Genomic DNA, 15,450 nt, shown 5'->3' with positions numbered 1-15,450 from the left:
AAGTAATAAAATTAATATTTAATATCAAATATTTTTAAATTGGAAAAAAACCATAAATAAATTAAAAAAATTTACTTAAATTAAATTATACATATTTAACGAATAATGGCTTAATCAATGAATTTATTAATACATAAACTTCCTCAATAAATTAGATTTTGCTTATATTCTTTTAGATATCATATTTCATAGACTTTTTAGATCTATTATTAATGTAAACATAATTAATTGAAATAGTAAAAGCATTGGATAGAAGGAATAAGCATAATTATATTTTATTAGAACTAACCACTATTATTTTAAATAATGACTATAACATATATCTTCTTTCTTGATTTTTTAATTATGTTACTGACTATTTCAATAAACTTAATCAAAAGGTCAAATATATTTATTTTAATCAAATTTATCTATTAATTTTAACAGGAGAGGTATAGGGAGGAGGGTTAATTCGGTATAATTCATTTTAATTTTTCAAATTTTGAAAACGGGGTGTTAGAAATTACTTGCTTATTCAATAATTAAATTTTATTTTAAAATAATTAAGAGTATTATACAAAAAAAATAAAAATCTATTATAAAATTAATATCCGAAATTATATAATTAAATTACAAAATCATAAAACAAAGATTATATAATAAAAATTAATAAAGTAATATATTCAAGTAATCTACTTTATTTATTGCAAATACAGTAATTAAATTGTTACTTTATTAAGTTCATATGAATTTAATACCTGCAAGCACTGTAATTACTATTTATAATTAGATTTTTTTTCATGGATTGGTTTTTAAATATTCAGTTACAATAATTTAATTAATTATATATTTTTACTAAATGGCTTTCAAATTTTAATTTTATTTATTTTTGATTTCTGCCTATTTGATTCACTCACTATTTTTGAAAGAATTTATTGATTAAAACATACTATTTAAAAATCTTTATTATTATGATCAAATTCTATTTATTTTAATAATCTTTAATATATTTAAAACAACTTGTTCAAAATACAGAATCTTTTTACAAGCAAAATATACCAGTTTAAATACAAAAAAATTTTATTTCTTTTAATTATTTATTTATTTATTAAGTTAATTAAATTTAAATCAATAAATAAATAAATCAATCAATCAATAAATCAATCAACAGAAATGTGTTATTTAAAAATATTAGTAAAATATTAGGCATAATCTCACAAGACAAAAACTTATAAAACACCTAACAACTAATTTAAAAAATGTGAATTTTTTCATAATAATAGAGAGAGAACTGAAGCTATGACAGTAAAAGCAAGAATGTTAATTCCAGTATTCATACTTGCAATCTTCTTTTCAAAGTAATCTTAGACATCATTATTTTCGGATTTGCAGTTCGATTTATAACATCTGATAATTTCAAGAGTGTTTTCTTTATTTTGCTCAGTACATTAAGTTAAGCAGTTTTCGAGTTTGTTTAATTCTTCTTGGCAAGCTTTTATTTCATCTTCGCTACCAGCTTGGCATGGAGTTTCAGTATTATTGATGTTCTCCTAATCTAAATCAATTTTCTTTTCATCTTTACTAGAAGGATTATCTATATCAGTGCTAGTATTAGGAAGCTTCTTATCAAAGTAAGCTTATGCTTTTTTATTATCAGATTTGCAATTTGATTTATAACATATGATAAATTCATTAGAGTTTTCTTCATATTGATCAATACATTCATAGTAGCATCTTTCGATTATCACTAATTCTGCATCACAAGCTTAAAATTCTTCCTCGGTATCACTTTCGCATGGATTTTCAATAATATCTATATCGTTGTTATCTAAATCGATTTCTTCTTCATCATTAATAGAAGGATTTTCTTCTAAAATGGCCATACAAGCAGTCTTCTAATCAAAGAAAGTTTAGGCATTATTATTTTCGGATTTGCAATTCAATTATACACATCCAATAATATTATTGGTGGTTTCTTTATTTTCATCAATACATTAATTAAAGCATTAATCGAGTTAGTCTAGTTCATCTAGGCAAGCTTCATTTACTTCATTGTTACCACTTTGGCATGGTTCTCCAATTTTTCGCATACACTCCAAAACTTAATTTCTTTGATCATTAGTATAAGTATCTTATTAGGCAGCAGCAATTGCAACAAGAGCTATTAAAACAAAGGCACAGATTCTCATTTTTTTTTTTTTGAATTTAATTAAATTTGTTTTTTAGTTATTTATTTAATTATCATTTAAGAAAAAAGCTCAAATGTTATTTTTATAGTAACTAACACTTGAAATAAAAATATATTTTAAATTTAATAAATAAATAAATGCGATTTTTAGTTCCTTGCTCTTAATCTATCTATAAATAGATCTGCCTGAAATTAATTAATTGTATAAAAAATAATATATATACTCACAAGAACCAATTATTTTTACCATAACAAAAAGTCTATAAAGTATATTTAATATAAATAATAAATTATCAATAAATAAAATGTAAGAGATAGAAATTGATATTATTTAATTTTATTACCAAAAATAAATAAATAAATAAAATAGCTTTAATTAGTTTTAAATTTAATAAATAAATAAATATCTAACATTTTTAAATGGACCAGCCATAATTAATTTATTAAAAAATTTACTTAAATAATGTTGCTCCTTTTAATGAATACAATATTGTCAATTAAAGTAGATAAATATATAAATAAATTTGACTTTGCTACTAATTTAATATTTTTGGTACTAATTTTATTGATTTTTGCATTTAGATATATAATAAATTAAGCATTAAATATACTATAATTAGACTTTACTAGAACTTATTAGCTGTTATCAAGAAATAAATAGATTTAATCAATAAGATTTTATTCTAAAGAAACAAGCCATAATTTACTAGGATTATCGTAACTATCATCAATAATAAATAAATAAAATAAATCTAAGTAATAACACTAATTTTTGATATCAAACATTTTTCAATAGGAAAACCATAAAAAAATATTTAAAAAAAACTTAAATTAAATTATTCATATTTAAAGAATAATGGCTTTATCAATCAATTTATTAATACATAAACTTCACCAATAAATTAGATTTTGCTTATATTCTTATGGATATCATATTTCATAGACTTTTAGAGCTATTATTAATGTAGACATAATTAATTAAAAATAGTAAAAGCGTGGATGGAATAAGAATAATTAGATTTTATTAGAACTAAAAGCTATTAATTTAAATAATGACTAGAACATTTTTGTCTTGATTTTTCTTTATGTTGCTAACTTTATCTTTTATAATGTATTTGACTTTTATAATAAATTATTGATTAAAGCTTCCTACTCACTGAATTATGTTCCAGCATTCTAAAACTCTAAAGGTAATTATAACTATTCTCTATATAATTTATTTTAGGTGTTTATTTTTTTATATTATAAAGTGTAAGTTAATTTAAATTTATGAATAATTGTTTATTTTATAATTTAATAATTTTTTTAAATTAAATTTTAAAAACATTTTATTTTAAAAGTTGAATTATTCTAATTTATTATGATGTAATTAAATAAAATTTAAATTTATTACGTAAGTTTAATCAAGAATGCAAAGAGCTTTTTGCCTTTTTACTGTTAGTTACACTTATTCTTTAATTAAAAATAAAAAATTTGTTACACTTTCAAAAAATATTTATTTTTTTTAAATATATAAAAAATGTAATCTCTTTTTTTAAAAAAGGTATTTTTAAAGGTAAAAAATTAATTAAAATTTGTATTCATTTTTCAAAATTAAAAAAATTTTTCTAAAAGAATTTAGAAATTATTTTTGCTTATTCAATAATTTAATTAATTATGCTTATTTTTACTAAATGGCTTTCAGATTTGAATTTAATTTATTTATTTTTCATTTCTGTCTGTGTATTTGATTCACTCACTATTTTTGAAAGAAATTATTGATTGAAACATAATATTTAAAAATCTTTATTATTATGATCAAATTCTATTTATTTTAATAATCTTTAATATTTTTAAATACAACTTGTTCAAAATACACAATCTTTTTTCTAGCAAAATATACCAGTTTAAATACTATAAAAATTTATTTCTTTTAATTATTTATTTATTAAGCTAATTAAATTTGAATAAATAAATAAATCAATCAATCAACAGAAATTTGTTATGTAAAAATATTAGTAAAATATTAGGCATAATCTCACAAGACAAAAACTTATAAAACACCTAACAACTAATTTAAAAAATGTGAATTTTTTCATAATAATAGAGAGAGAATTGAAGCTATGACTGTAAAAGCAAGAATGTTAATTCCAGTATTCATACTAGCAATCTTCTTTTCAAAGTAATCTTAGACATCATTATTTTCGGATTTGCAGTTCAATTTATAACATCTGATAATTTCATGAGTGTTTTCTTTATTTTGTTCAGTACATTAAGTTAAACAGTTTTCGATTTTCTTTAATTCTTCTTGGCAAGCTTTTATTTCTTCTTCGCTACCAGCTTATCATGGAGTTTCAGTATTATTGATGTTCTCCTAGTCTAAATCAATTTTCTTTTCATCTTTACTAGAAGGATTTTCTTCTAAAATGGCCATACAAGCAGTCTTCTAATCAAAGAAAGTTTAGGCATTATTATTTTCAGATTTGCAATTCAATTATACACATCCAATAATATTATTGGTGGTTTCTTTATTATCATCAATACATTAATCAAAGCATTAATCAAGTTAGTCTACTTCATCTTGGCAAGCTTCTTTTACTTCATTGTTACCACTTTGGCATGGTTCTCCAATTCTTTGCATACACTCCAAGGCTTAATTTTTTTGATCATCAGTATAAGTATCTTATTAGGCAGCAGCAATTGCAACAAGAGCTATTAAAACAAAGGCACAGATTCTCATTTTTTTTTTTTTGAATTTAATTAAATTTGTTTTTTAGTTATTTATTTAATTATCATTTAAGAAAAAAGCTCAAATGTTATTTTTATAGTAACTAACACTTGAAATAAAAATATATTTTAAATTTAATAAATAAATAAATGCGATTTTTAGTTCCTTGCTCTTAATCTATCTATAAATAGATCTGCCTGAAATTAATTAATTGTATAAAAAATAATATATATACTCACAAGAACCAATTAATTTTACCATAACAAAAAGTCTATAAAGTATATTTAATATAAATAATAAATTATCAATAAATAAAATGTAAGAGATAGATATTGGTATTATTCATTTTCATTTTAATTTTCAAAAATAAATAAATAAATAAAATAGCTTTAATTAGTTTTAAATCTAAAAAATGAATATATATCTAACATTTTTAAATGGACCAACCATAATTAATTTATTAAAAAATTTACTTAAATAATGTTGCTACTTTTAATGAAAATAATATTGTGAATTAAAATAGATAAATATATAAATAATTTTGATTTTTCTATTCATTTAATATTTTTGGTTCTAATTTTTATAGATTTTTGCATTTAGATATATAATTAATTAATTAAGCATTAAATATACTAAAATTATACTTTCTAGAACTTATTAGCTGTTATCAAAATAAATAGATTTAATCAATAAGATTTTATTCTAAAGAAACAAGCCATAATTTACCAGGATTATAGTAACTGTCATCAATAATAAATAAATCTAAGTAATAACATTAATTTTCAATATCAAACATTTTTAAATAGGAAAACCATAAAAAAATAATAAAAATATTCTTAAATTAAATTATACATATTTAATGAATAATGGCTTTATCTATCAATTTACTAATACATAAACTTCATCGATAAATTAGATTATGCTTATATTCTTATGGTTATCATATTTCATAGATTTAGAGCTATTATTAATGTAGACATAATTAATTAAAAATAGTAAAAACAAATATAGGATGGATTAAGTATAATTAGATTTTATTAGAACTAAGCACTTTTAATTTAAATAATGACTAGTATATTTTATTTCTTGATTTTTTCTTTATATTGCTGACTTTATCTATAATAATATTTTTGAATTTTATAATAAATTATTCATTAAAGCTTTCTACTTACTGAATTTTCTTTCAGCACTCTAAAGGTAATTAATTTTACATAAAATTTTATTTACTTATATTACAATAAACTATACTAATTAATTGATTTGATAATTTTAAATATTTATAATATTATTATAAAAAGAAATATGTATATTATATAAGATGTAAAATAATATTTTTAATTTAATATTTAGAGTTAAGTTTATAATATAGCAAAATGTCATTCAATTACACATATTTATTTGTTTTTAATTAATTTTTTAGTTTAACTAAGCTATGTAGAAATATGAAAGTTGAGTAAGTTATTATATTTAATTGAATAAAAATAGATAATAGAAAATTATATAATAGCCCCATGAGGCATAAATTAAATTTTTGGGTTTGTTTGGTCTGGGGAACATTAATTAAATTTTTATTTTTTATAGAAAAAAATGAATTTTTATAAATAAAATTACTATTTATTATTTTAAATAATCTTAAGTTTATTTTCATTTACTGACTTTTAAATTTGAATTTACAATAATTTAATTATATTTACTTTAACTAACTGGTCTTAAAATTTTAAATAAATTATATTTCATTTCATTTCTGATAAACTATTTTTAAAATAAATTATTGAAAGATAATCATTAAAATTATTTATAATTATGATCACATTCTATTAATTTTAATTATCTTTAATATATTTAAATATAAAATGTTAATAATATACATTTTACAAACAATTTTTGTCAATTAAAATACTTTAAAGCTTCATTAAAAAATATTTATTTATTTATTTATTTATTAGTTTTTATGTTAAATATTTTTGATTAAATAAAAAAATTAATAGATATTTGTTTTCTAAAAATATTAGGCATAATCTTACAAGACAAAAACTTATAAAACACCTAACAACTAATTTAAAAAATATGAATTTTTTCACAATAATAAAGCAAGAGCAGAAGCTATGACAGTAAAAGCAAGAATGTTAATTCCATTGTTCATACAAGAAATCTTCTTATCATAGAAAGCTTAGGCATCATCATTTTCGGATTTACATTTGGATTTCTAACAAATGTAAATTTCGTTTTTGTTTTCTTTGTTTTCTTCAAAACATTTATCTAAGCAATTAAAGAGCTTACCTAATTCGAGATTGCAATCTTACTTTTCTTCAGTAGTACCATTTTCGCATGGTTTTCCAATTTTATCGATGCATTCCTAAATTTAGGCTTATTTATCATTCTCAGTAGTAGCATCTTATTAGGCAGCAGCAATTGCAACAAGAGCAAGTAAAACAAAGGCACAGAATCTCATTTATTTTTTTTAGTATAATTAAATTGTTTATTTATTTATTTAATTATCTTTTAAGAAAAAAGCTCAAATACTATTTTTATAATAAGTAAATCTTGATAAAAATCAATTTTTAAATTTTAAATTTTAAATTTAATAAATAAATAAGTATATCTTTAGTTCTACGCTGTTAATCAATCTATAAATAGACTTGTCTCAAATTAATTACATAAAAATAAAATATTCACAAAGGACTAAGCTATTTTTATCAATCAAAAAGTCTACAAAATATATTAAACATAAATAAAAAATTGTCTATAAACAAAATGTAAAAGATATTGGCATTTGTAATATTTTAGCATTAAATAACTTTAATAATATATAGCAAGATACCATTCAATAATTCCGTCGTTTGGAAGTCACTTATCAAAAAATATATTTTTTAATTAATGAATTTGAAATGATTTCTATATTTAAATTTTATATAAATCTTAAAAATAAAACTTACAATGAATATATTTAAATTAAATAATAGATGAATATTTGCTTAATTTATTAATAAATTAAAAATAGAAATTAAGATAAAAAATGAACAGTAAATAAATAAATTAGATTTTGCAATTAATTGAGTATTTTTGGTTATTATTTCATAGACTTTTTAGATTTATTATAGGGATAATTAATTAAGAATTAAATAATCTATAAATAGATTTTGCTAGAATTTATTAACTACTATCAAATATAACAAAATAGCTTTAATCTATTTGACTTTGTTCTAAATAAAGAAACAAGCTCTAACTTGATTTTACAAGAAGTATCATAGCTATCACCAATAATAACTAAAATAGCTTTGATGAATTTTAGATTTTATTTAATAAAATTAAAATTAATTTTAATATGAAATAATTTTAATAAAAATGAATAAAATATTTTTTTAAATATATTTAAATTAAATTATTTACTTTTAATGTTTAATGATTTTATCAATTAATTAAAACATTAACTTCATCAAGAAATTAGACTTTGCTTATATTCTTCTGGCTAACTTATTTCATAGAATTGTTAGAACTATTATGTTTATAAACATAATCAATTAATTAAGTTAGAGCATGAAATTAGTATAATTAGATTTTCTAGGATTAAGTACTATTAATTAAGACTAGTACTAACAAACATCTTCTTACTTGATTTTTTCCTTTTATTACATGCTTTATCAATTATAATTTTCTTGAATTATGTAATAAATTATTGATTCAAGCCTCCCTCCATCTTACGCTCTAAAGGCATTAAAATTTACATAAAATTTTATTTATAATTACTTATTAAAACATTGTTAATTGAGTAATTAATTTACTAATTGTTATAATACTACTTGCTATTAAAAAACATATTTTATTTTAAATTATAATTAATTTTACTATTTTATATTTTTTGGATATATTTAAATATTTTAATTATAAAATTTATTAATTCAAGATTAAAAAATCAAATAAAAAATATTATCTTTATAGTTAGCTCAAATTGATTTTTTTCTAATTTAAAGACAATTTAATATAAGTTGCAATAAAAAATTATTTTTGATTTATTAGAAAATTTTTTAAATTAAATTTTAAAAATAATTTTAATAAAATCAAAATAATACCAAAATTAATAAATAAATACATAAAATTGCATTAAATACAATTTTAATTTATAAATTAGTTAAAAAAAGAGTCAATTATACTTTAATGTCCATTTTGTTTATTTTCATTAATATCTAAGCAGTGCTAAATTGCTATTATATATGTTCACTGGTTGATATATATTATTTATAGACAAACCAGTCAAAGGGGGATATTTCTTTATTAAAGGCAAACGAATAATAATCATATATTTCCTTTAATACTAATGATTTGAATTTATTACATTATTAAAATTCAAATAGTTTATTACTAAAAGAGGTTTCTTAATATCTCAATTATTTTAGAAGATTTTGAAAATATTTTATTTTTATTTTAAGTTTTTTTTAGAAAAATAAATAAAATTGTACAATATTAATTAATACTCCAAACAAAAAATTAAATTGATTTTAAAATTATTTGTTTACAATATTTATTTTTTTTAATTATTATTTGTGTGATCAATTTAATTAATTGATAAATAATTAATTTTTAAAAATAAGATATTTGTTTTATTTTATTCTAATTGTTGATATTTAATTAAAATACCTTAAATCCTCATAAATTAATTCTCACCAGCATAAATGTTCCCCATATATATTTTTTGATTATGATAATTATTTAAATATTTGATTGTTTATAATAAAAAAAGTGGAATTAGTCTATAATTACCCTTATCTATTTATTTAATTTAAGGAAATTCAATTTTAAAAAATTTATTTATTTATTTTTAAACTACTTTTTAACTAATCAAAATTATGAATTTATTAATAAAAGTAATTATAATTCTTTCTGCTTTTTAGGTTAAATTATTCTATTGCAAAACTATGTAAAATAAAACATATTAGATTCTATCTTTCAAATAATTTTATATTTATTCATCCTTTTTTTCTCCATTTATTCAAAATACTAACAAGGTATATTTTTCAAAGATAACTAATCTTTTTGATTTCAGACATTTGTTCTTTACTTTTTATTCTACTGATTCACTGATTTAGTTTTTACTTTATATATAAATTTTGTCAATTACAAATCAAAATTATTGGAATAAAATTTTTATATTTAAAGAATAAATTAATTTAATAAATAAAAATAACACAATCTCAATGAATGAATAAATAAATAAATTCTGATAAAAAGATATAAATAAATTAAAAGATTTTAAAATTAAAATATCAAAATAGAAACCAAATAAACTATTTTTACTCAAGTCCAAGCTTTAAATTTAAGAGATTAGTGCACTTTGATAAAGCAGAACCTAAACCTAATGCACCCTCCTCTCTAATTTAATTTTCACTTTTTAAATATTGGTGAAAATATAAATAATTAATTAGTTATTTAGTAGGAAAAAATGAAGAAAAATCTTTAAATAATTAGAAATCAATTAATAATTAAACTAAAAGCTGAAAATGAAAAACAAATCAGTTAAAATAAAAAAGAAAAACACAAGATGAATAAAAAAACAGTAATCAATAAAAAGCTAATCAAAAATAAATTAAAAGAGTACCTGAAAGAAAAATATATAACTGATTAGTTGAATAGAAGGAAAAAATTAATAAATAATATGAGATTAGGTTAATTAATTAATAATCAAATAAAAAGTTTAAAATGAAAATAGGAATGAATTAAATTAAGAAAGAAAGAAAGAAAGAAAGAAAGAAAGAAAGAAAGAAAGAAAGAAAAAACACAAGTAAAATATAATAAAAAAATCAAATCAAATAAAAAGATAATTAATTAATTAAAATAGCTAGTTATTTATATTGTTTTTACTCAAGAATAAGATACAAATTTGAGAGATTGGTACATTTTGCTAAAGCAGATCCTAACTCTGATGCATATTCATCACCAATTTAATTGGAACTTTTTAAATGTTTAAATATAATATATAATTAATGAGATGGAAAAATACGAAATATTATGATTTGAATTAATTAAATATTAACCAAAGTAAAAGTTGAAAATTCTAAAATGAATGAATTAGTTAGTTAGTTAGTTAAACTAAGAAAGAAATAAAAACACAAGGAGAATAAAAAAGAAAAATAAATCTAATATATATATGTTCAAAAATATCAAAGCCCAAAATAAATGAATTGTTTTTACCCAAGCTCAAGTTCCAAATTTGAGAGATTATTGCACTTTGCTATAGCAGAACCTAAACCTGATTCACCTTCAACACAAATTTAATTTTCACTTTTTAAATATACAAGAAAAAATATAAAATTAATAAACATTTTAAAAGGAAAAAATGAAGAAAAATAAGACAATAAGATATATTTTAAATAATAATCATAGTAAAACTTAACAATTAAAAAATTAATGAAATTAAGAAAGTAAAAAAAATTACACACACATACACAGAATACAAGCAGAATAAAAAAGAAAGGTAATTCAAATAAAAAGCTAATAAATAAATTAATTAAAATAATTTTATTATTTTAAACTTACTTTTATTTTAAAAAATATTAAAATTTTAAAACAAAAAAACTGTTATTACTTAAGAAAAAGTCCCAATTTTGAGAGATTAGTACACTTTGATAAAGCAAAACATAAGCTTGATGCACCTTCAACACTAATTTAGTTTCGACTTTTAAAATAATTGAGAAAATATAAAAATTTAAATTTTAGTGAGAGGAAAAAATGAAGAGAATGTTTGTTATCTTAGATAATAATAAGTTAATGAAAAAAAAAATTTGAAAATGAAAATAAATCAAATAAAAATATAATAAATACTTTAAAACAACTTTATTATTTTTAATTCATTTTTTTTTAAATATCAAAATCAAAAACAAAATAAACTGTTTATACTTAAGAAAAAGGACTAAATTTGAGAGTTTGGTACACTTTCCTAAACCTGAACCTAAGCCTGATGCACCTGCATCACCAATTTAATTGTTACTTTTTAAAAAATTTAGAAGAAATATAAAAATAATTAATTATTTAGAAAAGAAATAATGAAGAAAAAAGAAGTGATAATATGAATTGAATTAATCGATCATCATAGCAAAATTTGAAGATTTGAATGAGTTAAATAATGAAAAAATAAAAAACACAAGATCAAATAAAATGAAAAGTAAATCAAATAAAAATGTAATCAATATTATTTTTATTTAAATATATCAAAATCCAAAACAAACAAACAAACTGTTTGTTTACCTTAGAGAAATTTCCAAATTTTAGAGATTAGTGCACTTTCCAAAATCAAAATCTAAATCGCCTTAGACACCAACTTAATTGTTACTTTAAAGATTGATAAAAAAATAAATAATTAAATATTATAAAATGGAAAAATTAAGAAAATATATGAGATGATAAGAAATTAATTAATTTATAATCATATTAAAATTGAAAGCGAAAAAATAATTCATTAAATTTATTAAAAAAAATAAATTAGCACACAAGTAAAATTAAAAAGGAAAATAAATCAAATAAAAATTTAATAAATGAATGAATGAATTACATTAAAACAATTTCATTGTTTTAAATTCATTTTTCTATTAAATAATATCAAAATAAAAAACAAATAAACTATTTTTACTGAAGATAAATTTTCAAATTTGATAGATTATTGCACTATGCTAAAGAAGAGGTTAAGGCTGACACACCTTCAAATCCAATTTAATTATTACTTTTTCAAATATTTAAGAAAATTTAAACAATTAACTAGTTATTTAGAATGGAAAAAATGAAGAAAATATATTTTATAAAAAGAAATAAAAAAATAAGTTGGTTAATAATCAAAGCAAAACTTGATAAAAACAAAATAGGAATAAGTAAAATTAAGAAAAAAATAAAATAATCAGAATAAAAAAAGGTAAAATCAATCAAATAAATAACTAATATTAATATCCTAAAAAAATAAACTAAACTATTTTTACGAAAAATCAAGTGTCAAATTTGAGAGATTAGAAAATTTTGATAAAACAGAACCTATGCATGATATACCTTCATCACCAATTTAATTCGCACTTTTTATAGAAGAAAAAATATATTGTTAATTTGTTATTTAGAAGGAAAAATGTAGAAAAATGAAAGATAAATGAATTAAATTAAGAAGAAAAAATAAATACTCAGAAAGAATAAAAAAGAAAAGTAATTCAAGATACAGATATAATAAATAAATCAATTAATTAATTAAAATTTATTTTTATATTAAAAAATATCAAAATACAAAATAAAATAAAATAAATAAACTGTGTTTACCCAATTTCAAGTGTAAAATTTGAGAGATTAGTGCACTTTTCTAAACCATAACTTAAACCAGATAAACCTTCATTACAAATTTAATTGTCACTTTTTAAGTATGTATAGAAGAAAATAAATATTTAGATAAATAGTTATTTATTTATTTATTTAGAAGGAGAAAATGAAGACAAAAATATGAAATAATAAGAAATGGCTTCATTAACTAATTATTAATAAAAGCAAAACAAGAAAAATAAAAAGAAAAGTAATCAATGTTAATTTTTATTAAAAACTATCAAAATCCAAAACAAAAAAATTTTTTTTTACGTAAGATTAAGTTACAAATTTAACAGATTAACGCATTTTGCTAAACCAGAACCTAAACCTTAAGCACCTTCCACACCAATTTCATTTCCACTATTTAAGGATTTGGAAAAAATAAAAAAATTTAATACTTAGTTAGCTAGAATGAAAAATCAACATATGAAATAATAAGAGTTAATAAACCAAATATAAAATTATTAGACAAAATTAATTTAAATGCTTTTTTTGTTTTTAAATTCCTTATTAAAATCTAAAAGGAATAAACTGTTTTTACAAAAGACTAAGTATCAAATATGACAGATTAGTGCACTTCCCTAATCCAGAACCTAAGCCTGATGCATTTTCGTCTCCAATTTAATTGTAACTTTTAAAAATTAAAGAAGAAATATATATATATAATTAGTTATTTAGAAGGAAAAAAATAAATAAAAAATATGAAATAACTAATAATCAAAGCAAAAGTTAAAAATAAAAATTAATGAGAATGAAAAAAAAAACACAAACACACAGAAGCAATTTATAAAAAAAAAAAATCAAATAAAAAGCTAATAAATAAATTAATTAATAGAGTCATTTATATTGTTTTAAATTCATTTTTAAATTAAGAAATATCAAAATAAAAAAATAAACTTAGTTTACTTAAGATTAAGTGTTAAATTTAAGATATTAGTGCATTTTGCTAAATTAGAAACTAAGACTTTTGAAGCTTTATCATCAAATTATTTTCCACTTTTTAAATATAGAAGCAAATTTAAAATATAATTAATTATTTAAAATGAAGATAATGAGAAACTAATTAATTAATAATCAAACCAAATGTTTAAAATTAAAAAACAAATGAGTTAAATTAATAAAGAAAAAAAATATATTTTTAAAAGAAAATTAAAAAAGCTAATAGATAAACAAATAAACTGTTTTACTAAAGTTTTAATGTCAAATTTGAGAGATTAGTGCACTATTCTAAAGCAGAACATAAGTCTGATATTCTTTCAACACTAAATAAATTGTTACTTTTTTAATTATTGAAGAAAATATATTTATTTATTTTATTTATTGGTTAGTTAGTTAGTTATTTAGAAGAAAAAATATAATATTATAAGAAATTAATTAATTGCAAATCAAAGCAAAAGTTTAAAATGATAAAAATAAATGAGTTAAATTTAAAAAAAGTAAATATAAATTTAAAAAAGCAGAATTCAAAAAAAATAAACAAATAAAAGCTTAATTTTTTAATAAATAAATAAATTAATAATTATAATAATAGTAAATTATTTTAAATTCATTTTAATATTTAAAATATCAAAACCCTAAATAAATAAATAAATAAATAAATAAATAAACCTACTGAATATATAAAGCTAAATTTTAGAGATTAGTGCACTATACTAAAGCAGAACATAAGCCTGATATTCCTTCATCACACAATTAATTTTAACTTTTTAAATATTGGGGAATATTTATATAATAAATTTGTTATTAAAAAGGAAAAATAAAGAAAATATATGAAAAAAAAAGAAATCAATGAATAAATATAAAAATAAATTAAAATAATTTTAAAAATACTTGTATGGTTAAAAATGAATAATGAGTATTGATGATATTATTTATTAGAAAAATTTTTATAATGAACTTGAAAATTAAAGAAAAAAAATTATTTGTAATAATATTAATAAATTAAATATACTATAGATCAATTTCTAATACTGAATGAGATTAAAGCGTAGAGTTTAAAAACTTTTTTTATAAATAAAATAAATTTAAATAATATCTATTAAAAAATTAATAATTACATCTTTTAGATTTTAATAACGTATTTTCTATTATATCATTTATTTATTTTTGAATAACTATTTTGAATTATGATGGGATTTAATTAATTAATTAATTAATTAATTATTATTAATTTAGTTTTATTTGAAATTATTTGGATTAAAATAACAAATATTAATAATCTAGTTAAATCATAATTTATAAAGTTTGCTTT

At 18.4% G+C, this 15,450-nt stretch overlaps 6 protein-coding genes across 6 annotated transcripts in view; 3 read left to right on the top strand and 3 right to left on the bottom strand. All coding sequences in view use genetic code 6, as the record gives it.

Moving 5' to 3' along the window:
• Positions 1-1,250: 1,250 nt before the first annotated feature.
• Positions 1,251-2,168, bottom strand: TTHERM_00958720 (transmembrane protein, putative; the record flags this gene model as incomplete). The annotated part of the gene is made up of 1 exon (XM_001020753.1): positions 1,251-2,168. One exon carries the CDS (start codon positions 2,166-2,168, stop codon positions 1,251-1,253), a length of 918 nt encoding a protein of 305 aa, XP_001020753.1.
• A 2,322-nt stretch (positions 2,169-4,490) lies between these two features.
• TTHERM_00958710 (hypothetical protein) lies at positions 4,491-4,886 on the bottom strand (the record flags this gene model as incomplete). Its single annotated transcript, XM_001020752.2, has 1 exon — positions 4,491-4,886. The coding sequence occupies one exon, from the start codon at positions 4,884-4,886 to the stop codon at positions 4,491-4,493; it is 396 nt and encodes a 131-aa protein (XP_001020752.2).
• A 2,065-nt stretch (positions 4,887-6,951) lies between these two features.
• Positions 6,952-7,326, bottom strand: TTHERM_00958700 (transmembrane protein, putative; the record flags this gene model as incomplete). The annotated part of the gene is made up of 1 exon (XM_001020751.1): positions 6,952-7,326. One exon carries the CDS (start codon positions 7,324-7,326, stop codon positions 6,952-6,954), a length of 375 nt encoding a protein of 124 aa, XP_001020751.1.
• Positions 7,327-10,227: 2,901 nt separating this feature from the next.
• On the top strand, positions 10,228-10,572 carry TTHERM_000957712 (hypothetical protein; the record flags this gene model as incomplete). The annotated part of the gene is made up of 1 exon (XM_012798800.1): positions 10,228-10,572. The coding sequence occupies one exon, from the start codon at positions 10,228-10,230 to the stop codon at positions 10,570-10,572; it is 345 nt and encodes a 114-aa protein (XP_012654254.1).
• Positions 10,573-13,337: 2,765 nt separating this feature from the next.
• On the top strand, positions 13,338-14,307 carry TTHERM_000957701 (hypothetical protein; the record flags this gene model as incomplete). Its single annotated transcript, XM_012798799.1, has 2 exons — positions 13,338-13,407; positions 13,724-14,307. 2 exons carry the CDS (start codon positions 13,338-13,340, stop codon positions 14,305-14,307), a joined length of 654 nt encoding a protein of 217 aa, XP_012654253.1.
• Positions 14,308-15,090: 783 nt separating this feature from the next.
• The window catches only part of TTHERM_000957690 (transmembrane protein, putative), a gene marked incomplete at both ends in the record, with an annotated part of 536 nt that continues 176 nt past the window's right edge, over positions 15,091-15,450 (top strand). Inside the window, 3 exons of the mRNA XM_012798798.1 lie at positions 15,091-15,123; positions 15,266-15,276; positions 15,443-15,450. The exon at positions 15,443-15,450 is cut by the window's right edge and continues 176 nt beyond it. Coding sequence (XP_012654252.1) covers positions 15,091-15,123; positions 15,266-15,276; positions 15,443-15,450 — 52 coding nt within the window. The remainder of the gene's footprint in view (positions 15,124-15,265; positions 15,277-15,442) is intronic.

Source organism: Tetrahymena thermophila, assembly GCF_000189635.1.
Source record: "Tetrahymena thermophila SB210 genomic scaffold scf_8254556, whole genome shotgun sequence".
NCBI lineage: Eukaryota > Ciliophora > Oligohymenophorea > Hymenostomatida > Tetrahymenidae > Tetrahymena > Tetrahymena thermophila.
This window is presented reverse-complemented; position numbering and strand designations above follow the sequence as displayed.